General features: G+C 48.4%; 1 protein-coding gene across 1 annotated transcript in view; it reads right to left on the bottom strand.

Moving 5' to 3' along the window:
• Positions 1-3,540: 3,540 nt before the first annotated feature.
• Positions 3,541-25,944, bottom strand: part of LOC114012646 (uncharacterized) — a 28,558-nt gene continuing 6,154 nt past the window's right edge. Inside the window, exons 3-5 of the mRNA XM_055810682.1 lie at positions 8,700-8,745; positions 5,705-5,871; positions 3,541-4,370 (exon numbers count right to left, since the gene is read on the bottom strand). Coding sequence (XP_055666657.1) covers positions 4,139-4,370; positions 5,705-5,871; positions 8,700-8,745 — 445 coding nt within the window. The 3' untranslated portion in view covers positions 3,541-4,138. The remainder of the gene's footprint in view (positions 4,371-5,704; positions 5,872-8,699; positions 8,746-25,944) is intronic.

Genomic DNA, 25,944 nt, shown 5'->3' with positions numbered 1-25,944 from the left:
CAGAGAAGAGAATGTGTGATCCCCAATCTCATGCCATAAGGAGGTGGATAGAAGAGCAACACACATGCCTTGGAAAGTGATAAAGTAAGCAGAATAAAAGGGCCAAACTTCAAGTCAACATGAAGACAACATGCAAGTGACACATCAGCCTTATGGGATTGATCTTTCTTCCCTAAACACTCCAGACTGAACAGCATTACGAGCACTACCAGCCAAATGCTCAACATTTATGCATAACCACATTTCTGAATTGCCTTAAAGCTTTCTGCATTAGGATTTTACTCACTACACAAAGAGGGGTGAGCCATGAATGTCAGATCTGGACTGAGCTCAAACTTCCTCAGATGGCTCCTTTTGGAGAAGAGGGGAGTCAAGCTGGGGTTCTGTCCTGCCCCCACTCTAGTCGTAGGACCAGATGGATGAGTACCTGTGCAGCTGAGGGCATTCCTTTCATTTGGTTAGACGATTTTTGGGGTAGGAAACATCAATGCACAGGCTTGTTTTGGATAAACACCAAAAAGCAGTTTGGGAACTTGGCCGAAACAAGCTAATTCTCCGGAGTCTCTAACACCAGTGGAAAATGTGGGTAAGAGCTTACCTCGGCTATTAGCAGCTTTCCTGTAATGGGTTTTTCCGGTGCTATATGGGAGCTCGGGGCTACTCAGGACTTCTGCAGTGCTCCTACCTCTGAAAGTCCACTGCAGGGGCAGGAGCCTGCTGAGGGAGGGAGGATCTGAACTCTCACCTCCTGGTCTCCCAGAAGAAAAACCCTCCAAAAATTAATGTATCTTAACACTGTGCTAACTGCCTTGATGTCCCCGGTTTGCGGGTGCTGAGCAGCAATGACAGCCAGGTGAGCTGTCAACAGCCGAGCAAGGGGGAAAAGCAGCTGGTCTGTGCACAAATAACCTGGGATGTTCAGAGCAGCCACATGGAGTCAAGAATGGAAAATGTGACCAGTCCTTCGTGGCAGGTGGAACAACGTCACATGCAGGAGATTTTCACCGGGAGTGCAAAGCTCAGAGCTTCCCACCAGCACTCCTCCCTGTTATGGCCACCTGGAAGAAAACAAACCAGTACCCCAGGGAGCAGCAGCCCCTCAGCCCCCCACCGATGGCTGGTTTCCAGCCTGCAGAGTGGTGACATGAAGCAGAGGCACCCGCTCCTCTCCTTGCCCATCCCCACTTTGAGGAAAGGGAATTAAATTGCAGCATTGCATCCTCGAGCAGCAGATGGGCTGCACCGTGGACCGCTCTTGCCCCAGGTAGCATTGCATGCACACTGCGCCACAGGCACAGCTGCATGGCTTCCCTTTGCCCTTACACAAGTGCAGAGCTGGTCATGGAGCAAATGAGCAGCACGGAGCCTCGAGGGTCTCCGTGGGATGAGCAGAGAACAAACAGCCCATGCCACCACAAGTGCAATGGTCGCTGTGTCACCCATATCCTCCCACACGAAGCATAGGGACTGAGGGAGCAGGACCTGTGCTGGGGCTGGAAAGCAGACCCACCTCCCCAGGGCTCAGGAGCAGAGGGAAAGGGGTGACACCCCCTCAGCAGCAGGCTGCACGGGCTCTCACACACAGCCTTGGCACTGCACCTCCGTGTTGACCAGGAAAATTGGCTGCTGTGGTGTTAAGCCCCATTCAGTCCCCCAGGCCCATTCAGCACGTTGCTGGTGGGTGGACTGCCAGCGAGGCGGGCACCCGTTAGCAGACACTGTGAGCATGGCACAGCCAGCCCCTCACATTCAGCCCTGCCAGGTGGGACATCCATCAGTGGCTTCAGGGAGAAAGGCCCTGCGTGTTTGCCGGCGTATGTTACAGGAGCCCAAAGAGCAGCACACAACTGTGAAGCAAGACAATACTTCTGATTTGAAGGGGAACATTTCTTCCTCCATTAATTATTTCCCATACTATTCCTGGCAGTGACCTTCACCGGGAAGGAAAAAAATTCAGATTTGTTTTTATATCTTTTATCCGACTTCCTATACTAAAGCCTCCGGCTAGAATGAGTCACGTTTATATCAGCCATCGCATTATATTATGCTGTATCAGTGCTGTTACCTGTCTTGACTTCCTCACCATTCGGGTTTGTTAGCATTAAACCAGGCAATTTGCTATGCTTAAAGATTACCTGCCTCAGTGGTGGTGCCCATAATACCCTTGTTTCATCTTTGGAAGTAACGCTGCGAGGATTACATTTGAGAGTGCTGGCAGTCCGCCCTGGATTGAAGGGAAATTATCCTGGTTCTGTGCAAAGAAGTGTCAGCCCCTTGCAGAGCAGGCATCTCTTCTCCGACCCCTTACAACGAAATCCCTTACGTGCACCGCCGGCCTTTGACGTACCTACTCACCCCTTCAGAGGTTCCTAGCATTGTTTCTGCTCCCTCCATGCAACAGAGTTGCATGCTGAAATCACAGCCCCCGAGATGCAGAGAGCGTTACCACTCTGGGTGGGAGGCTCACCCTCGTGCTTTCTCATCAGCCATCGGGCCCAGCTTCCCCTGCCCAGCAATTTAACAAATTAACAAGGGAACTCCACCAGGGAAGTCTCAGCGACTCGTGCCCCTCCAAGAGGACTTCCCACAGAAGGCAGCAGGCTGGTCCTCAGTCTTTCATTTCATTCATGCTTCCTTTCTTCCTCTGCTTTATAAACACAGTGCTCACAAAGAGTCTTTCGCGTGAAAGAAGCACTTGTAAGCAGGTTAGCTTCCAGGCATTTTGTTTTGGTTTTTGTTTTTTTTTTTAAATGTGCATTTGGACTGCGGCAATGGCCCAAGTCTCCTGCCAGAGCTGAAGCCGTACCATGCCAGGAGCTGTGTGAGTGCCCAGCAAGAGTCCTAGCCCTCAGCTGCTTCCAGCCTAAAAGTGAAGCAGTCGATAGGTTAAAAGCAAAATGGTGTATTAGAGGTTATAACATAATCACGTACCTGAAAAGGAGTTTGATCTTCATCCTACAGAATCCCAAGGAATCCCAATCAAAATGTAGGCACCCCACAGAGACTGAACATTTTTGTCTCCCACACAAACGCTGTCATTATGTCCCCTCCATCGCGGAGAGACCCCTGACCTGCAGCATGAGGATGGAAGAAACATTGGCTGCTGGCTGTCCAGAGGACCTGTTCCACCTCTCAGCCGTGGCTCACGGCATGCCAGCTGGGCCACTGTGGAACACACAACCCTCTTCTTTTAAGCAAAATAGCATCGTGTCCCTCAGTGTGAAGGCAACTAATTTAAGGCAAATCGCAACAAGTGTGACGAACAGCAAGAGGTAAGGAAGGCTTAAGGATACTTCATAAAAGTATGTTTGTTTTGCTGACATCCCCAGAAAAGGTCATAGTCTGGAAAGGGCAAAATGTTTCCACAGCCATTGTTCTTCCTAGTGCAAGTCTACTTGTTTTTCCGAGACACGAGAAATAATCACTGGGCTTGAGGTTATATCACATGATTTTAGTTTTAAAAAAAGAGAGCTACTTTCAATACATACATTCAAGCCTATAAATAAATATGTAAATGAATAAGACACATGAAAACAAATATGATTTTTCTTTACATTTACTGCTGCTTTCATTAAACCATCAGAAATTGGTATAGAAAATTTCCAGTGGCTGATTCTCACCCTGAGATAACAGGTATGCATCGACATCCATTGCAAAACCACCTCTTGACATTTGTAAGGTTTGTTGATAGAGGAAAGGAGGCACACAGGCCCTCCCAAGCAAGCTCTTATTCACAGGTACAAAGCTTTTTTTTCAGTGATGAATTAATCCTTTCAGAAATGCTAATATCAGCACTTATACAAGGTGGCCAATGTAAACAGTAACTGCTGGTTCATTATTCTTTTTGGATCCTTTGCCAATTTGCAGATCTTCAGAGTTACTGTTGAAATAGGCAACATTTTGTTGGAAAAGAATGAAAACGCATTTCTGAACCAAAATCTACTGATGGGAATAGATGACATAACAATCTCAGGCAAGGGCTTCCCTGTGAACCCGACTAGTGTCGGGAGGAGAGAGTAAGAAGATGGGCATTTTGATACTTGGATCATATCTCTCTGCTTGCATTCCCCCAGGAGATTTAGTACTACCTCTGAAGGCAGCAGCCAAAAACATGCTTTGATGTACCTTTCATCTAAAGCTATCTACACTGATAAATTATGTTTGTGCCGTTGAAGCACTGAACCAGAGATAGGGCTTTTGTTCCCCTTCTACCACAGGCTCTTGGTGTGTCCTTGGAGAAGCAACGGGAGTTTGTGTGCCTCACACGGGCCTCTCGCAGCCAAGTAGAGGAGAGACTGCTTTCCCACACAGCTGGCTGAGGAAAGCTCTGTGCATCATGAGATGGACAGGTCCCATCATACTGAGTCCTCCTGAAACCAATGAAAACAAATTGACACCGGTCAGATTCAAGCTACCCTAACATTAATCATATGAATCATTAGAAACAATTTTTTTCCGTTCAGAAATTACCAGCAACAATCTTCTCTTCTGGGCTTACTGCTCCTACAAATGAGTCAAATAAAGGACCATTTGAAAGGTTGTGATTCATTTCAGTGCAAAGCGACCAGCTTTGCTTTGATTGCCGGGGAATGTGACTTAAACTAGGCCAGCTGACTTTGTCCTGAAGAGGACTACAGTTGCTCACATGATCCTTAGCACAGCCCAGCTGTGGATGGTGACCTCTCTGGCTAAAGCCCACAGGACATTCAACTCTGCCCTAGGACCTATGCCCCGATAAAGAGAAAATAGACTGGATGGAGATGGAGTTGTCAGAAGAAACTGTTGAGGGCAGCAATAGGATTCCAGAGCAAAAGCACTTCCTCAGATCACTGGGGATAATCACCTTATTACTTGCACTCTTCTCCCTCTGGTAACTGAGTACTGCTGGATTAAGCTAGGGAAGATGGGGGGATGCAGGAGCAAGAAGCAATCTTTTTTGGTAAGGGAAGATGTACAGTAAATAACAGCTATGAAGTCTCCCTCGTGTGTTGAAGACATTATAATTAGGGAGTTTTCTTCCCAAAATCAGGCTTTAATGGGAAGCAAGCTTCACACTTTCTAAAGGAGTACTCTACAATAAGCTTGTTAAGCTTGGAAAGTGCTTTGGGAGCCCCTGGGATGAAAGGAGCTCTAGGAATGAAAGCTGATATTTACGATTATTGCTTGAAAGGAACAGAGAGGAACACTAATGTAAAATATGAATGGCTGCTGGTGCTAAAAAACGTATCGTTGACTTGGTGCCAAAGAAGATAGTCCCAGCTCTCAAACCTGGATGACAAGTATTTAGGAGGTGCAAGAAGTGGAAGAGACTCCTGCAAAAGGAGAGATGGCAAAAGCCAACCCAATTGAGGGAAAATAGGTGTCTTAAGGTTTTTTTCTTTTCTTTTTTCTGAAGTACAGGCCATATGATCTCTTACCCCAGCTCCACCAGCCAAAAACAGACACCTGTTAACCACTGTAAGTACTGCTGGTTTGTAGTCCTCTTAAAGGAGGCACCTATAGATCCTTAAGGACAGGAGGGGAGAAGAACATCATCGGTAAGTGGCTAAATGCTATGGATTGACCTGAGTAGGTTCATATCTTATGGCATCAAAGGACTTAGAAGCAGAACCACTCCAGGCTAATGTAAATTAAACTCCTCTATTTTAGAAAGCTATGAGAGAAGAGAATCAGGCTAACAGGTTCTGCTCCTGCAGACACCTACCTGCATACCCTCAGCCTGCATGAATCTCTTCTGTTGATTTTACACGGGGCATCTGGCTCCCTAATGCGGCACTCTACATCTCCTAGAGAGGACATTTTTCCATCCAGGCCTGATATTGAGATGTCTTCACCTTCATTTCCCAGTCTTCCACTTTTCCCTGAGAAGAGCTAAAAGAAAACCGTTCGAGAGAGAATTCTATTTCTTCACTTCTTCAAAAACAAGCTTGAAAGTGACTCTAGTGCACAAAAAACCTTCACAGCAAAAACCCAAAGGATATCAAGAAGTGACTTTTTTTTTCAAAAAAATATAGCAGAGAACACAGCATGCACTAGAGGCTGAACATTAGTACCATACACATTTAAATCAGATACAAGGTGCAATTTTTATTTTTTCTTTTTTAATGAACAAGCGTGACTAACTACTGCAATGAATTAACAAAAAGGGCTGCATTCTCCAAGGGAGAGGGATACCTTTCAGAGGCATGCTTCAAGCAGAAGGTTAGTGGGCTAGAAGAAATGGAATGGCTTTAGTGACAGGGAGATCACCAATTAACACCCCACCTGGGCTTGCAGCTCTCTGTGGCACTTGGGGCAAGCCTGGCAGCCTCTCTGCAGGCCAGCCTCCCCCTTTCTAATCTGGCTGTGTCCCACATCAGCCAGGACAGCACTGCGACCGTGTTCTCTGGGTTGCTGAAGGCCAAGCAGTGCCCTGGCCTCGCCTCCGACTCTGGAGAAGTACCATTTCACCAAATCAACACTAAGTGGACTGGTGTGTACTAACGGCCCCTCCTCGGCGTGCAGCTGCTGTGCTGGCACGTTGTAAGGGGGGGGCGAAGGTCCCCTTGCAGCGTGTGCTGCCGGTGGTACCCAGGCTGGGGCTGGGGTCCGGAGCACGCTCATGCAGGCTCCTCTCCACCAGCACCGCTTCTTCTTCCTGGCATGGTCTAATGCTGATGGATCTGTATTAGAAATAACAGAAAGTCCTTGGCCTTTATTTTCTTTTCTTTCTTTTTTCCTTCCCTTCAGCTATTTAGGCCAACTCTGGATAATCACGCTTTCTAACTTATACTCAGTCACTGCCATGGCAACCATTTCAACATGCAGTTCATAGACTACCTCTGAGATGTACAGCCCCTTTGAGAAACACGTACACCTTGATGCTTCAGGAGAGGCATTAAGAGAGGAGAACTATTATCTGCTACGCTGACACATTTTTCTACAGTCTTACCTCTGGCAGCACGAGACTCTTTTAGCTCTGAATAGCTCATCACTTGTTCTGTGCCCTTTCCCTTTCCCTCCCCCCTAAACAGGTTCTTTAAAAACTGACACAGATTTATGGAGATGAAAAAGAGAAAGTGTAGGAAGGGAAATGCATTTGGAAATTCCACTCACTGGCATCTAAATTCACCCTTGTAAGAACGCTGCAAAGCCTGTCCTGTTACTGCTTTGAAGGAATTCCTGTTTTGTTCTGTTGTGTCAGGGCTGCATTTGTCCAAGCGTAGAGAGCAAGATCTGAACAGTGCTGAAAAAAAATCTATCTGGAACATATAGGTGCATTTTTCCAACCGTCACCCCTGAGGATCTTGCTCAAGATCTACTGTAACCAGGTTTGCTTTTGACTAGCCTTGATGCCTGCCCCTGATACCCAGCCAGCATAGGGAGGTGCTGCAGTGAGGTGCTACACAGGTGTCTGCCATGCTGGTTACAAACGGATCATTTATTCTGCTCACACTTAATACACTCTTCTCCCAGGCACAGTGAGAGGGGAGGCTCTGACTGCCAGCAACACAGTATAAAAAAAATCAGGTTTTGTTTCTTTATATGATTGTGGCTGGAAGTGAGTGTATATTCTTTATATGTATATATTCTTTATATGAGTGTGGATGGAAGAACCTGATTCCACATCTTGAATGTTTTCTTTTATGTGTTTATGTGTATAGGTTCCAAATATGTATATAGCACATGTAGTGTTCTGCTGATCCTTATCGGGTGTAATTACACTATCCATTCCTTTCTCCTCATCTTCTTCTGTGCTGTTATCACTGTCCATTGTCAGCTGGCTGGTAGCAACAAGCAAGACTTGCCCCCCCACCCCCCACCACCACCTACTTGCCACCAATAAGAAAAATGCTTCTGCTGCTGACCAAGGGAGAGGAGAAATCCAGAGGCACCCACAAGCAAGCAAATGTCGGCACACCCAAACCAATCTGGGTGGAACATTGGATTTCAGTTTAAATGTACCACTTAGCCCCTCGGTGCTAGCCATGGGAAAGCACCCTCAAACACAGTTTTCTCTAGGAGCAAAATCTGAGAGACAAGAGTCAGGAGTCCCTAAGACAAGCAGATAAATCTGAGCCGGCAGGTAAATAATATATTGCAGTCACCTTTGTCCTGTTATTTTAATGCACGCACATGCAGACACAAAGTTTCATAAGCCCCTCAATCAAGTATCATTTATGTGTACTATCTTCCACTGAAATCAAACCTGTGAGACTGCTGAAGCCAGGAAACGTTGTGTGCTCAGAAAGGAGCATCGTGTATAGTCTGTCAAATCTCTGGGGTTTCTTGACTGTGTATAGACTGTTTGGGGGACCCAGATCCACAGCTGTCCTTTCTAATCTGCAACCTAAAGTCAAGGCAAAGGCTGGCTGGAGGAGAATACAGGACACAACTGACTGCTTTTAGCCCACATATTTTAATGCTAATGCACTTCTGTAACTGCATAATAAGCATGGCCAAAATTACGATAGGCCTGTTGGGAATACTGTCTTTATGGCATGTGTATACCATAGGCCCAACTCTTCACTGAATCAGATTTCTATAAACCGCTGCAGTAAATTTGGACTTTCACCTGTACCACATCCCATTTTCCCAATGTAGCCAATTCTGGCAGTCTCACTACTCTGTAGGTAAGGATGCACTCTTACCCCCAGGTGAGAGAGGGCACGAAGGGACAAAGGCTAGAAATGAAGCTGGAAGAGTCTTCTCTTTCTTACCTTATGCATTAGGTAACTTCCCTGACACCAGCCAGACTGGCAGCATCTAGAGCAGAAAATCAAGCCAGTGAATCAGGGCATGATCGGGGGAGCTCGAGCATCCATCCCTCTGGCTCTTTGTGTGGTCCCGGGTACAGTTTTGGCCCAGGCCAACCAGCACCCTCCCAAACCGTTCCCAGGCACAGTCCAGGAGTTAGCATGGGCCAGGACTGTTCCCAGCGTGTATGTGGCCCCATGATTTTGGAGGGCAAGAGGGTTTATCTGTCACACCATGGCTCAACAGTGTTACCCAGCCACAAAGCAGAGCGCAGCCCCTGCCCCTGCCCGGTTTATTAGCACAGGCATAGCCACACGTCACCCAGACTCGTGCCCCGGGCTCTGGCCGGTGACCCAGTCAATGTACCTGCCTCTGTTTTGAGCAGGACACATCTCTGAGCCAGCTGTGCAAGTCCTCTCCTCCACTTTGTTCCAGTACAAAGTCAAACTAAGTTCAGCTACAGGTGGCTTAAACCATCACATCTGACACCGAAGAGGCTGAGCAGAGATGCGCTAATGAAGCCAGTGCCACCTCCCAGCTGGGAGCAGAACGTGCCGTCAGGAGCTCCACCAGCCCAAAGCCCACCGGGTGAGCACCTGGGCATACCTGAGTTGTAGACGGGGGGGGTCTTCCCTGGTGCTGTGGCTGCCTGTTTCTCCACTGGAAGGGCTTCATTTTGACTTCACACCACAGCAAGCAGAAGAGGTGCCTCACTGGGCTGGCATCACAGTGGCAGCAGTGGCAGCCCAACCCCTGGCACGTGGCCTCCATAGGACCCTCCTGCCCCAGCCCCAGCACGATGGCCACTCTCACTGCTCCAGCCGAGGAGGGCCTCAGACTTGGCCAAGGGGATGCGGCAGGCCAGCTGAGGACTTTAATTGCCCAAAGAGGCAGCGCATGAAGGTAAGACTAGGCTCAGACGCGGGCTAAGCATATGCTACAGACATACCCTCAGCAACTCTGGGGCCACAGTCATGAAATGAAGCTAGATGTCCCGAGGCCACCAGTCCTCCCTTCCTTAGCCTTGTATTCCTGTGAATATAAACCAAATCTTGCAATGGCAGGAAAGCAGCAGCATTCAGTTAGTTTTCATTTGATATAAATGAAAAGACGAGGGTGTCTGCATAGATGATCTGCTGCATTTTACCTCCTGTGTCCTCCAACAGAGAAACCTGACCTCTTAGGAGGCTGCAGTAGCAAGCACCCCATCTCAGAGGCAGAACCCCTCATTCCTCCTCCACCACCTAGGCAGCTCAGCATCTTCTCTCCACGGTACTGAGCAGAGGAAAGCTGTCAGTTTACAGGCAGCGCAGAAACCTGTACTGTGCGTTCTTCTCATTTCCTTTGGAATCCAGTGTTGAGCACTGTCCTGCTTTCTAATGGCATGTGAAAGAGGTTAGAAAGAAAGTTAAAGGATATTTCTCACATCTACTTAAGAAACATTCAGGTCCTGCTATGTTCCAGCGGAAGGCCCTGGCACAGGAGAGAGATCAGGACTGTTCCAATGGGGCAGTTTCTATGTTCCCAAGCAGGTCAGGAGAGATTGCAGCGAAAAGCAAACATTGCAAAAACCTTTTGCGATGCAAAACTCAACAAACAATTTCAAATTGTTTGAGTTAAAGTGGAGAAATTGCTTGAATGGCTTTTGAACCCTTTTCCTTCTTCCTAGTGAGCATTTTCTTTTTTGCAAGTATGCTCCTGGAATGAGAAGTCTCATAGTTTGGGGATACGTTCACGCTGGGAACATTCACGTAACCTTTCAGATCACATTCCTCCTATTTATAAGAGTATTAGTCATCCACTTAGAGAGCAGAACTAATACCATGTTTGTTAAATGACTAAATGTGCGCTATGAATAACCAGTGGTGGGTACTTAAACCACGGTTACATCCAAGAGCACGCAGAGAATCCATAGGCAGCACATGCTTAGACAAAGCACAAATAATACTACTGCATGTAAAACACATTTGAAAGACTGTCTGAAGACAGTTCACTCACAGGAAGAGAGGGCTAAATTCATTAGGTTATTTTCCAGAGTTCACCTAGTTCTTTAGACATGCAGGATAGCTAGCAAGAGTGCCTGACAGCTGAAGACTTAAATTTGAAAAACAGTCCAGGCAGAACTGTAAGACGAAGAGGATGGAGCACAACTCCACTGGAGCTTGGCCATTACACTACACAGAGTATGTCAGGAGCCTTGTACTACAAGTTTGCAACTTTGTCACTGGCAAAACATGAGGTTTAGGAGCTCTGAGTAATGCCTAACTTGTTAACTAACATGTTGCTCAACTTAGCTTCAGGGAAAGCACAATACAAGCCATGTGCGTTATTAGCCCCAACACGTTTGTGAGTCCCAGCCAGAAACATGAGTAAACTTTCTGTGCCTCAGATCTTACCAGTGCCTCTAGCAAACTGCCACAAGCAGTATCAGTTCCTGGGTCGGGAAAAATGGTACTTCCTAGGTGCTGAGGGCTTCCCTGCTCTGCATGCAGTAATATCGATGCTTTGGGAAGCATTTAGCAGGACGAGATAGATGTAGTCAGTGCTCTCAGACCATTTTGGTGAAGCCATAGGAGTGCACATATCTGGCAGGAGAAAATCTGGAGGAGAAGAGAGGAAGAGTGAAGGACGAAAAGGTGGGTGGAACAGGAAGAAGGAAAGTATAGACAGCAGCATGAGAAAAGAAAAGACACAGCAGGCTACGTCCCCCTCTATAAAAGAAAAACAGAAGCAGTCTGGGCTGCATGAGCTGCACATTTCTGACAGCAGGAAAAAATGGAAGTGGGAACAGCAGTGCAAAGAATTTATGAGAGTTTTGAAGAATGATGTGCGAATTATAGGCTGGAGCACCTGCCCTGCAGTTTAGCATTAAAAGTCCAACGATGTGCTTCTTCCACACTGCACAGGGTGGCACTGGGGGGACACCGGGATGCCTGGCTGCACTACATTTTTGGTCAAACCCTCTTAGGGTGAGAAAGGACATTATCAGCAGGAGGTTCCTGGCTGCAGTCACATGGCAGCATCAGGGAGCTGCCCGCTGCCAGCAAACCTCTCTAGTGTCAGCATGACCAGAGGGAGAGAAGCACCATGCCAGAGGCCGGCACTGAAAGGTTCGGTGACAAGGTGGCAGCTAAAGGTGCAAATACCACTTCCTCATTGCAGCCTCCATGAATGGCCCTGCCTATGCAATACAGAGGATGTTTTTGAATGGCAGAGCACAGGCAGTGAATCATCTTATAATCACTGCTGGTGTGTCCCAGCCTCCGTGTATCATCAAGCCTTCCTTTGGGTCAAGTAATCATTTGAGTCTGAATCATCGCTGCACAGGTTTCTCCTAGTGCAGGCTGGCACGGTCAGTGAGCAGAGATAGTTGAATGTGCTCTCACTGTTTCACCCATGATCCAGAAGGGCCTGCAAGGCTGGTGCTTGCAGCTTTGCCATACAGACCCTGGCAGCACAGAGGGTTCCCACAGACCGTGCAGTCTGTTGAGTCCTATGCGAATGTCAGGCAGCAAATTGTTAACCATAGAAGTTACCACCGTTTCCTTAAACACTCCTCATAGGTCAAAGGGTTAGCGCTTTCCCGGGCTAGCATAGCATTGGTAGCAAGCTAGGGCTTCCAAATCATAGAATAACTGAGGCTGAAGGGCCCTCAGGACGTCACCTTGTCCTAGACCCCTAAAAAGCCAGGTTTGACTGGCCCTCTCCTCGTCCTCAGAGTCTGAGCCACGAACACAAAGGAAAGGGAAATCCCGCACAAGCCAAGGAGGACCTGTGCTGGTGGGGCCAGCTGAGATCAAACTGGTAAGGAGAGCCCATGAAGGGACAATCCAGCAACATCAAGCAGTACCAGAGGGCCACAGGAGAGACAGGGTAAACTGAGGGAAAGACCCCGGCAAAAGCAGTGGGGGGCAGAGAGAGGGAGACAGCACGCTTGCTTCCTCTGCTGCCAAGATGGAGGCAGGGAGGCTGGTGTGGAGGCATTTCTCCTGTCTCCCAGTTTGCTGCACGTGCAAAGGAGCCACCTCCTGACACCACGGGGGCAAAGAGCCAAGGTCGCAGCAGCTGGAAGAGGGAGCAGAGTCCTGGCTCCACCCTGCCTGCACAGTGCTTCCCTCCCGGGCCCTGAGGGGGGTGGAGGGAAGAGGGTAACCCTCATTCCTCTCCAGGCCAGATGGGGAAGGACTCACCAGGTCTCACCCCCACCCTGTCACTAATATCAAATAATAATAGTATTTAGCACGTCCGTAATTACCTTTGCACTCCGGTATCACAGATACAGCCGAATTGGAAGTCATTAAGATCATTATAATGAGCTTCAGTGGATCCTTTCAGTCAGAGGCATTATTTAGCCGGCCCTCATTTTCATGGTTACATCTGAATAAGCACTCTGCATTGAGGTGAGGTTCACTGATGAGACACTTTGGCATAAAGGCAGTCTCCTACTTGCAAAGGCAGAATAAGTGTCATTATGCATCGTGTTTCACCAGACTTCAAAATGCCGAGGAATGGAAGTCAGAGTATAGCTGACTCCACCTTCAACTTGTCAGGGTGGCAAACCCCTTCCCACGGACTGGCACCTGGGGAAGGTCTGCCACAGCCTCCTGCACAGGGCAGCCGTTTCGCAGCATCTGGAGGCCGTTGACAGCCACAAGCAGCCACCGCAAGCCCTTACTGCAGAGGTTGCTTCAGCAAGAATTCTTGTTAAAGCAGAGGGGGCAGAAGGCCAGCAACTCTGGGAGCACCTTGCACTGGGAACAGGAGAACCGTGCTGACCTAGGTGTTGGCGAAGACCTGGGCTGCTGGCCTGAGATCAGGCACGTGGACGTATGGCTATGCTGGACGGGGCACTGCTGGGGCCGGTGAGCAGGACCGTGTTCAGAGCCATCTGCAGAACAGAGACCTGCTGGTCCTGGGTCTATTTTCAGCCTTGCTGAGGACTTCTTTTTTTGAGCTTTCAATAAGCAGGAATTAAGTGCCCCTTTAATTGTGGCTACCTCAGTTCCCTGTGCATAAATGCAAATAAAGGCACTTAATTTCTCCCATTTTTGTTTGTCCTTTATGTTTGGGCTGTGAATCCCTTGGGAAAACATCAAGGGCTTCTAGGTGTACCTGTCTTAATAATAATAAAAGTAATGGGCTTGTTTTGTCATTGAAGTAGAAGGAAATGTAGGCACACGGAACAAACACTTGTACTGCAATTTCTTATGTTTAAAAAAAGAACAAAAAGATAATAGAGTGTAATACTTTGACCAAGAGCAAAGGTAAAATCACAGCAGCTGACTCAGTGTAACAGCAAGGACTTTCATAGAGCTGGCAACATTTCAGCCTGCCTTCTCGGGAACTCAAATATGAATATGTTAAGAGTAGCCTAACATATCTAAAACACCACCTGAATGAGAAAAAAGAGTCACTGTTGGGCAAAAGCATTATTTTCAGCAGCGAGGAAGTTCTCCTGGCAAAGCACGAGCACAAACTTGTGTTTATTTCTTCATGTTCAGTTACTGTCAACATTACAAATAAACCAAATCGAGGCAGAGAATCTGACCCTGCACTGCCAGCCCCAAATACAGCTAAAATGCTCTTCTGGTGTGTTTGTGACCTAGCTGTTCCATCCATCCTCCAGAAACAGGTAAAACCACAAGACTTGGACAAGATCCAAACAAGCTTCAGCGCAGTTTAGAAATACAGTCAAGACACAAAGCTGCTTCTCTACTTCACGACAAACTGGCTGTTACAAAAAAAAACATTGAGGCGCAATGACATTTCCTGAGCTCTGGCTGATTCTGCAGTGGAAAGGAGTTTCCCATGCCGTTTCCTTAATTAGCACAAATATGCTGACAACCTTCTCCATGCTGAAATCAAGCCATAGGCCACTAAAAAGTTGATCTGTCCACGCACCCAAATCTACCACATGCTGAGCTAACATGTTTCAGTGCCGTAATCAGTACCCAGATTATAACATGGCTTTGTCATGAATCCAGTTGCTGAAACAGACTTTGATGTCCCAATACGAAACCTATTTGTCCTGCAGTCAGCAAATAGGAAAAGTGCCAATATATACATTCGATGTTTTGAAATGCTGGGATTGTGTTCTGGCATTTATTGGATCATTTTGACCACTACATGAATTTATAATATGACCCAGTAGAATTAGAGAAATAATGAGATCTGAAGGCCAGATTCTAAGCTTGCTTAATCGGAAACAAACAGGGAACACCACATTTGGCATCCAGTAATTTACTCTGGTTTCACCATGAAGCGATCAAGGCCACAGCTCTTTATATCATTCGATCAGAGTTTAGTCCTTGTCAACAGGACAGGTTATAATACAGTCATGCAGCAATCAAACAGAAAAGACAGCATGCCAATACAGTAAATATTGTAGTACTAACCCTAGGGAAAAGTTTACCAACTTTATGGCAGGTAGGGTTTAAGCATGTGAACCCCAGCCTTGTTCCTCAGACAATTTTTGCTTTGTTGGTAATGCAGCTGGCAGGACTAATTCTAAAAGCAATTTATGCCTGGCCAGCTCATAGCTAATTCTGAGTGAAAGCTGTGACAGCTAAGCTGTTTCCTCCTGGCCAAGGCAGCCAATTTTCTGTGACTGGTTCAGTAAGGTTGCTGCCTGCTGTGCGGACAGGACACTGCAACGTGCTGGTGTAACTGGTCTGACCCCTCCTCCCATGTTTCAGTTGTCCCTACAATAGTGCATCCCACAGTATGCCGCACCATGGGCTGCTGCTCTTGGTATGTGTCTTCCAGGAATTCACCTCCGTCATTACTGGCCTGTGGCATCATTGCCTACATTTTCCCAGAATCGCTTGGCACCGATGTAACTGGACAGCATGGCAGATAGCCCTGCCAGCATAGCTGCTGCTTGGAAAATCTGCCCTGTGGACGTAAGCTGAACATCTCACCAGTTACTCGCTATAATTCTTTCAGCTGGATACAAGGTCACAGTTGTGAGAGTAACAAGAATGTGTCTTTGATGACATTGACATAAATTACCTGTAGTTTCTTGCCAAAAAAAAAAAAAAAAAAAAGTGCCAGAAAGTGATGCCCCATGAAGAACAAATTAGATCCCATTTTGTGTCCCTTCACCTGTAGAGAAAAGCTTGAATGTCAATGAATTCTGTGCCTGTGACTGCCACCCGGCCCAAAATCAGTGAAACCAGGCTGACAGCTACGTTTATAACTTTCCCATTGAGTTGTTTGCTCTCCTGAATTTTATTTTGGTCCATTTATTTATTCAGTTCCATAATTGTCCTTCAATACCACACAGCAGCTTTAAGACACAAATACACCATCACCGTCAGACACATCAAATTTTCCTTCGGCACTATCAGTAAAATCACACCCTCCAAATCGATCGGGACTGCACGGGGCTCCTCCCAAGCTGGTGGGGCCAGAGGGAGAACTCAGCCGAGGGCTGGTCCTGGGAGGTCCCGAGCACTTGCAGCTGGCCTTGGTCTCCGTTCGAGGTACAGGCAACCGAACCCTCGTAGGGGCAGCTGGACAATTCAGTGACTGCCTGGAGAAAGGATACAGCTGCCCCTGCCCGCTCATGGAAGGACAAGCAACAGCAAAGGTGCCTCCTGCTCAGACTGCACCCTGAACCCTTGTTGCCATTAAACAGCCTTACTCTCCCCGGGAGAAGGGGAGGGCTGGAGTGAAAGTAAGTCTGACCTTCCTGGAAGAATGGACTTATTGATGCTGTGCTGGGCTGCAACCTGAAACCGCTGAAACTCTGGGCTTGGAGAGAGGGAATTACCAAGCCCAGCCCGGCATGATTCAGTAATGCAACCTAAGCCCCACACAGCTTCCTTTTCCTAACCCCATTCCTCCTCTCTGAAAGACACTCTGCATGTTTTAGCCAAATGGAAGCAGCAATCTAGACACCAAGAAAGCTTGCCGATGTCAGGCTGTGCACCAGCACAAGTCAGAGGGACGTAAGTCAGATAAGATGCAGGTAGGCAACTTGTTCAGGAAGGCTTCCCCCAAGTTCCCCATTGTGCTTAAGCAGCGGCAAAAATACCATCCACCCATAGACGGGCACACACCCCCCTTTGTCTCCCACTGACCTCAGTGTAAAACTCACACCTGGAGAACAGAACCCCACGAGCCTGGCCTCATTTACACTGGTTTTACACAGTTGCCTCCTTGGGAAATACCCCATCTTTACATAGGTGTTCCCAAGATCAAACCTGGCTCAGCCAGCGCCTCTGAGCACCACCGATGCCTAGGTCTTCCTTCACTGTCAAAAGGCCAACCTCAACATGGTTAGAAAGCTGCTTTTCCTTTCCTCCAGTTACTTACCATTGAAGATACAGCTTAAGAAGCTCACAAACGGGAGGGCACAGGCTGTGTGAACCCTTCACTAAACACCTGAGCAAGCACCACCCAACCTGCAGTCCCACAGCTGCTGGGCCCTGACCAGGAGGTACCACCAACACCAGGGAAGGTTTCCACAGTCCCCTTTCTCTGGGGGTTTCTGGTGCACTGCCATGGCTGAGCTGCTAGCTTAGGATGTCAAAGTCCTCCCTGCTGGAAGTGACAACGCCACTCTCACCATACACTGCACATGAGCTGGCACTGGTTGCTTCCTATTTTCTAGCCCTTGCCATGACAGCTTAAAAGAAGTTTTGGCCTATGCCTTGTTGACAAACTTGGCTCAGAAAAAAAGCAGGTTCTTGTTTGCTGACCAAGGCCAACACGCCTGACCCCACTCATAAGCTGTGCAGGTGATTTTGCCAAGAAGTAGAGTGCTAAAGCAGAAAATGCCCAAGACCAATGGCTTGAGAGCAGTCTTGCCCCTTTTCTCACCCCAAAGGCAACACTGTGACCAGTGAACATATCACAGCATGCTACACAGAAGAAATCTTCTCCATCCCAGACATCGTAAAATACTGTACTGTGGTACAAGCTGGAGCAAGGATGTGGTGCAGTAGTCCCAGACAGCCTTGGAGGCAGAATTACTCATTTATTTATCGCAAAACTCAGATGAAGCTGTGCTACTTGTATTGCTATAGGGCAAGGAGGGGTGAGAGACGGACTTTCTGCATTTCCAGGAGACTTGTTTCAGCAACTGATGACATATGAGGACAGGATTCTCCAAACTACCCTTAGCTCAAGAATACGAAATTCTACCTCCCCATATATCATTAGCTCGCTAGCCACCTGGTCAGGTGCTATTTAAAGCCCTAGGCTTTAAATGCTTCTTGGCTGGTTCTCTGCATTACCCTCTGCCCTGCCATACAGAACAAGACCCTCACTTTGGGAAATCAATTTTCATCAAAGTTGGCTGAGCTGGATCTGCCCCTCCCCCAGAGACAAGGTGTGTCTACAGCCAGGGTCTTGAATTAACAAGATCTCAAAGAAATAAGTAGCTTACACAGGTGGAATTAGGTAGAGACAATGGAAATAAACACCAGCTCAATATTTGAGGAGTTTCTGTGCAGTTTCACTTGTGACTACTAGCCCACAGGTGCCCTACAAGCTAAGGATACTTCAGCTGACTTGTTTTTTCATGCCACCCTCACATGTTTCTAAAAGCATCTCTCCTTTTGATCACATGGCAGCAGGTACCGACTTGCTTACACACAGAGCAGTGTTACTAGTGACGGTGCTAAACACATGCTGCACAGGTGAGTCCCGCAATATTGTCTGTGGCCATAGAGACATCACCCCACCCACGCTGTCACATTTTTCTCAGCATAACCCCAGGTACGGCCCTATGCAATGCCTGGCCACTTTCAGATGAAAGCCTGCTCCTTCCTCTCCTCCACCCCTCTGAGCTCAGCAATCGAGAATACAGAGGAAAACTCCTGGCCATTTGTGCTTGGGATGAGCAAACAACCAGCCCACACTCTGTCCGGCGGCGTGAACGCCAGGTTATGTGAGGACATGCCAGCAGAGCCCACATACCACTGCTGGGTTATGAGCACTTCTGATCCAACTGACTGTGCTCAGGAGACTGAAATATAAACAGCACTTTTCTGGGAGGAGCAGCTCCCCCATCTTAGTCACAGGTTAAAATAAATAAATAAACAAAGCCATACTAATCTCCCAGTTGGCCCGCTCACAGCCATGTGACCGGCGTCAGCCTTTGCCCCAAGACAGAATATGGACCCAAAGGCTGGGTCCCAGCTTCACAGCGCTCCAATGGCACACACGGCATGGGCAGCAGCCCCTAGCTGGGACGGTGTGGACCTCAGCTTGCGGTGTGAGGGAACACCCACCTGGCAGACAGCAGAGCCCAGCTGCACACCACCTGCTCCCAGCTCCATCACACTTACATAAGGGAAATACTGAGGGGGCCAGGACACATTTAACCCAGAGATCCTCACGTGACTACATGGATCCGAAGTGAAGCAGAGCAGACCCAGATCTGCTTTCCATCCCACATGGAGCCACATCTGGGAAGCAAAGCAAACAGGGGGCACCGAGCAGTGGGGGCCCGAGGAGGCTGGGGAGCAGGACTAAGGCAGTAGTTGCTTTTCCCCCATCCTTTGGTAAGCAAGAATAGCTGTGCTGGGAGCCAAGAGGGCACACTGGGGCAGGGTCAGTCTAGACTCGCTCTGTTTCTTGCCCTCCTTCCCACAGCATCTGCTGCTGGCCCTTGTCAGAGGCAGGATAAAGAGCTACGTGGACCTCACATCTGGCGCAGCACAGCCTTTTGTACTCCCCTGCCTTGTGAGCTGCAAGTCTGGCCAAAGCTCCCGTGTGTACATGAAAGACAATCCCAGCATTAAATATATTTCTCCTCTTTATCCAAACTAGAAACAGCTTCTCAGCCTACAACATCACCAGGCTATGTTAAACACCTAAGTATAATCAGGAATGCAGCTGGAGGTCTAAGCATGGGGTGAGCAACCACAAACGTACATTTTAACAGGAACTATCCCAATGGGCTCCAAGAGCTATGTACAGTATATCTGCCTGTTGCTAATTATATTTACTGGTGGTGGTTGTGGTTTTTTGTTTTTTGTTTTTTTTTTTTTAAGCTGAAGATGAGTCAGAAAAAGAAAAAAGTCCTTTATTGTTGTGGAAGCAGAAGGATGTCTCCTGAGGGTGTGTGTAATGCACTACTGTCACGGCATGACAATGGAAAAACTGACTGCTGAGCCAACCAAACCCCCATAAATACCTAATGATATCTCTCCTGGCCCAGATTTTCTACAAGTCGGTGCCTGAACTGCATACGAAATGACAATCGATATTAAAGAATCTCTCTTCTCAACAGAGCCAGAATTTAAGAGCCCAGCTGAGCATTATATTCCAGTTCATACAAAGAGATCCTTTTAAAGGTCTGTCACAATAACTTAAAGGTGGTGATCCAGCAGAAAAAATACTAGGCCTCTTCTCACCCTCTCCCCCATGCCTCCCACCATTAGCACAAAGAACAGCTGGCTTCAATGAACAGGCATCGTTATCAATTACAACACGGTGACACAAACAACACATGCTTAGGGACATTATCGGGTCTGCATTCATGTGGGACAAGAACAAAACCTTGCTGCTGCTGCTGCTGCTTCTTCTTCTTCTTCTTCTTCTTCTCCTCCTGCTCCTGGCTCGGGTAGCTCCGCCGCCTCGTGTACTCGGCCGGGGAGGTGGTGGTGCCAAGCACCTGGCCCAGTTACAGGTATGTACACAGGGACAGGGAGCCCGTTGTGAGAAAACCCGGCCTTAGCAAATTTCTCTGGCCGTCGGCCAGCCTCCGCGCGTTGGGCAAGTGACTCTCCCTGGCCGTGGTTACATCAGTCACCACCACCTCCCTCAATGTCATGGCACGGGAAGCGGCTGCCAGGGGAGAGAGGGAGGGAGAGAGGGAGGGAGGCAGTCGCTGGTTTTTGAAACCGGCTGTCCAGAACACATTACAACACCATCGCCGGTTTCCAGTGGGTTTGCTCAGTTCCTCCCTTCCCGTGAAGACCACACAGGCTTCGCGAGGGCGTTTCGCCCTGCCGCAGGAAGGCGGTCTCTGGGGCCTGCCACTCCTGGCAGCTGCTCCGCAGCGGTGTGATTCCCCCAGCTTCCTCCAGACGCTCTCCCAGTTTACACCGAGGGCCAGGACCCAACTCAAAAGCTGCTATTTAGGGGGAAAAAACATAACTTATTTTCTTATTTTGGGTTGTTTGATTTTTTTCCAGAGGGAGACCCTCCACGCTGCTCGGCCCCCAACACCAGGGGGAGGCAGGGTTGGAAGAGGCCGAGAAGCCGCTCAGAGCCCCGCTCCCTCCTTCACCTGCCTGCTCTGGTCCCTCAGCCTGCTGGCCTCGCACCCCCTTGGCACACCACCCAGGTGGCCCTGGAGGGACACCACTACCCGCTGCCCTCCCCGGCCACTGGGCCGCAGGCCTGCCAGCCCCGGGCGCGCTGCACCTGGGAGGAGGCGGCTGGGGCGCCGCTGCGGCAGGCGGGCAGCCAGACCCCGCTTTGGCTGCCACCCGGTGTAAATCTAAAGCCACCCCCCTGCAGCAGCAACCGTGTGTGAGGGGACGGAGCAGACCCCGGAGAAGGGACAGCACTTTGGGGCCCGGTGTAAGCACAGTCATGTATAAAAGCGAGCAAAACTGGCAAACAGAAATATTGTTCCTGGCACACGAGTACTTCCATATTGATTCAACGCTTAAAAACGCACTGAAGTGAGGACGCCCTTTTTTCAAACCCTCCAGCAAACTCACTTTCACTCTTGGCAACCTGCTGTCTCCTCACCCCTCAGCTCCTTCACCCTGACAGCAGCAGCACCTTCCTACAGCGGCCTCCCAGCCCTCCATCACCAGCCCCGCTGGCCTCTACGCTGCCTCCCCTCACACCCGCCTCTGCTTCGCCTCCTGCTTCAAAGCCCTTCTAGAGGAGGAGCTGAAATTTCTGCAACCCCCGTCCTGCAACCCAGCCCACCCCACGGGTGGAAGCAGGGAGGAATGGCTGCTGGAGCCCCCACGGGGAAGCCTCGGCCGGGGGCTGCATGCCTGCCCCCTCAGCCTGCCTCTGCCGGGGCAGGAGCCCACGGAGGTGGGCAAAGACGGCCAGATCCGGGCAGCTTCTCTGCAGTCAGAGGCTCTGCAAGGATTATTTGGCTGCAACGTATCATATGACTTTGTTCTTAGAGTTACATTTTAACTGAGAAAGTTTAACAAGTATGACTTATGGGCTTCTAAAATTGGCAGCAGAAAAATGAGCTGAGGAAGTCATGGAAAAAAACCACAAGCGAGGCCATTCCATGTTATGCACAGTTTCTGGGCTCTTTTTCCAATCTTCTGTTTTTTTGGATGGTGGAAAATATTTTCCAGCTACACAGGCCTGGCCTCACTGAGTATGTATTTATGCCAAGTTTATAAAAAGCAGCTGCAGACAGGGTTGAATGAAAGGATTACACTGCTGTCTGTCTTCCAGAAGGTGCTTCAGTTCACACCCTGTCCCACAGTGCGAGGCTCGTTTCTCAAATCTCCGTGAATTTATGTAAAGAGGTACAAAATCTGAACCGCACAATCAAACAGCTATGGCTGTGCATGCCAATGGGCATGCACGCCTGCACATCTCGCTAGCTGGGTAGCCAGCAGCAGCTCCTAGCCACTGCTAATGCCGGCTTTTAGCGCTTGAAGTTTGCTACCATTCCTCCAGCCTCTCCCCACCCTACAGCCTGGTCCATCTTCCATGAACACAACGATGGGAAGAAGGCTTTCAGGGTCGAGACCCCTCTCTCAGCGTAACTCTGCTGCCTGTTTCACGTATACCTGCTCTTCAGCAGCTCCCACTGAAATTCAGGCTTCACCGATCTCACGTACTCTCAGGCTGCCAGGCTTTAAGGCTAGAAGGGATCGCTGTAAGCGTGCAGCCTGACCTCCTCCGCAGCACACTGCCACTGAATTTCAATCAGGAACCTGGGCGGCAGAGGCATAACCTTAATTTTCAGCCATGTCTTGTCACAGCCTTGGCCTGATACACTAGTCACAAGAGGAAAGTCGCAAATAATTATTCACTCTCCCAAACAGAATAGCTACAGGGGGTGCAGGGAGGACACAGCCTGAAAGTAAATGGATATGAAAAGGTAAGGTAGGTGGTAAGCTGCAGATTGTGCATTACAGATCTGTGCCCTGCTGTTTTTGCAGTCGAGTATCTTAGAATAACAGTACTGAGAATGACAGTGTTACATCAGGAATATCGGTCAAGACAATATTTCCTGGCAATTGTTTGAGAAATGCTTTTCTCACAGCTAATTGCTCCCAAGAGGCTGTGTTTTCTCTGTTTTTGGAAGGAGAGCGATTTAGAAAGAAGGTTTTTAAACCTCTACACCCTGCAGCGGGACAAAGAACTGGCAGGGGGGGTGGGGGGGGGGTTGGGGAGAAGGAAAAAAAGCAAGAAAAGAAAAAGGCACAACAGCTGTAATGTTCTATGAAATGATTTTGTTCTGTTCTCTTGCCGGGGTGGTGGGTGCAATCATCAGTTTGGCAGAGATAAATACAGAAAAAGCAAGAAATTTTACAGGAAGGCGAAGGGGAGCCCCGGCTGCAGGAGTACCACACTGCCATCTAGTGGCACCGGCTCTCGCAGCCCAAAGCCAGGGGGCTCCACTGGCTCCCCCTGCCTCCCCCCGCCCGTGCCTGCTCGGGGCTACCTGAACATGGGGCCCGGGTTCCCTCCGGCGTCTTATTTTTACAACCGAGCTTGCCAACTGCGAACCCGCTTGCTCTATAAAAGATAGGTATAGGAAGGCAAGGGGGAAAGGGAAAAATTCCACCAAAAGTAAGTTTAAGACAAACCTGGCTTTGTTGGGAAAAGCTGGCGTTGACACTGAGGTCTGCAGATTCCTGTCTTTCGCTGCTGCTGCGCACAAAGCTATCACAGCCTTGGCGTGTTCTGCGATTGCCATAGGGATGTCTATGGCAAAATGAAGGGCTGCTGACAGGCGCAGTGAGCGCTACCTTGTCCCAAGGAGACAGGTTTGAACCTAGAGCTGATGCCCGTTCCCAATCCTGTTAGATCAAATGCCTCAGTACCTGTGTGCCCAGATGCTATCTGCGGTGCCACCCTGGAAAATGTAACTCTGCTATGTGCCTCTGCAATGACACGTTTCCTTTGTATTCCGAAAAGAATACAAATGTTAACCTTTCCACACTTAAAAAAGGAAAAGCCAAAATGCTAAGCCCCTTAGCAAAAGGCAGGCACTCCACCTTTGGAAGACACCCAGCAAAGGGCAGAGAATTAATTATTTTGTATGACCTTCACACAGCAAGTTAAAAAGAAAAAAAGAGCTCTGGTGTATGTGAATTCTGACATTCATTGAAGGATGTTAAACTGGAAGGTCCTGACTGCAGCAGACTTCTGTTTAGCCAGAAAACACCACCACTCCCAGTGCCCGAACTCTGCCAGAAGAGCCCACCATTTTGGGAAGCAGTGGAAGAAGCCTTGCATCAGGCATCCAAGACTGCCCGCAAAGCTCTCCCTCGTGGCAAAGTGCTCTCTGTTCTTGCACTTCCCCCTGGAAATAAATGGCCACTCTCACACCTTATGGGCAATGAAAGGCGAGTAGCAAAAGACTGCATTTGGCCCTGGTGCAAAGGGCAGTATGTCTAGCTAACCATTAGCTCCGTGTCTTCGGTCCCCGAGTCCTGTGAAGCTTCACAAGAGCATAGCTGTACTGCATGTGCCCTGAACAGCCATGTCAACAAGGGTGATACTCTTTGCGATCAGCAAAAATAATGCCATGTTCCAAGAAGAAAGGAAAATGCAGTTAAGTTCCCAAAATGAAGATAATCAACGCTGTTCCAATGAATCATCTCACAGCAGCATTTCTTCACGAGCCCAGAGTGATGACCTCTGCAAATACTCTGGTGACTACAAATACTATGATGACCTACCAATACTCTGAATTTACAAAATCCCTGCTGCATCAATCAGCAACAAAGCTTGTGTTGTCATCCCCTGAGACCAAGCACACAACACCTGCAACATTACCAGGGAGTTGGGGAGGTAAAATGTGAACAGTAAGATTAAAACACACTGAAAGGCCATGAAGGATCCTGAGTCTGAGCCATTGCTGGTTCTGTCAGACTGCAATCTGTTTCTTAATTTTTTTTCTTTACAAACAGTGTGAGATCACTGTTTGTATTGAAAATGTGCACCCAAGGTAGGAGACATCCATCTGTGAAACCGTCTACGGTCTAATGACAAATATCATCAGGCCTGCTGAAAAATTTTGAGGGCAGCCCAGCAGAGAAAACACTGCTTCTGACCTTGGCAGAGTCTCATAACAAACACCATCCATCCTGGAAACAACCAAAATGAAGGGAGAGATTCTACACAGGAGCCAATTGTTTTCCTTTGCTTCACATTTTATGCCAAAAAGCATGGGGAGAGCACTGCCCCAGTATCGATACGTTCCATCCTACGGTCTCTGTGCCTTTTATAAAACCAATTTAACTTCTCAGCACTTATTTCTATGGTTGCCCAGAGAAGCCAAGGTGTCCAAGTGGTTAGAACAAGCTCCCACTAAGAACCCGACAGTCTGTTGGTTCTTAAAGAGTGGCAGGAGACACCAGACTGATCACCTGGCCTTCGGCATATATGGCTACCGCATAGCCAGCTCCTTCTAGGCATATCCTCCTCTCCTGACCCAATACTGGCTCCAAAGAAGAAAAAGTTGGATAAAGCCATCCTGGTCAACACATGGTTAGATCTGCTCTAACCATGAGGACTTGGGGCATCAGAAGCAAGCTTCAGAAGGCTGCATTGTTCTTAAGGATAGGTCGACTGTCCGAAACTGGGCTACAACTTTCTCTCAGTGAAGTGCCTCTCCAGTTTTCAACCATTTTATCAGGTTGTCATGTATTCACAGCTTGCAATCCAGCATCTAGGATGGATGCTGACTCACTGCATTGCTTTCTAAGCTGTTTGCCTTATTTATGCCAGCTTAATACCTATGTCCCAGCTCTTCTGTTTGCATGACGGTGTCGCTGAATTTCAGACACTATGGTGTAGGCTGATTACTAAGTTTTGACAGAACAATCAAGAGTTCCTTTTAAAGTTGCTATCAAACAGCAAGCCAGATTTCTGAGATTGCTTCTTACATTTACAGCGCAGAAGCCACTTATGAATGGCAGGACTGCCAGCAGAGTAATTAACCCAGTGCTCAACGGTTCAGGTTATTTGATTTCAGTTTGGGGGCAGTTGTGCTTTAAATCTTTTCAATTAAAGTGTCTTTAA

This window comes from Falco peregrinus, chromosome 7, assembly GCF_023634155.1.
Source record: "Falco peregrinus isolate bFalPer1 chromosome 7, bFalPer1.pri, whole genome shotgun sequence".
Lineage (NCBI taxonomy): Eukaryota > Metazoa > Chordata > Aves > Falconiformes > Falconidae > Falco > Falco peregrinus.
Note: the sequence above shows the minus strand (reverse complement) of the source record. Positions and strands in the feature narration are given on the sequence as shown.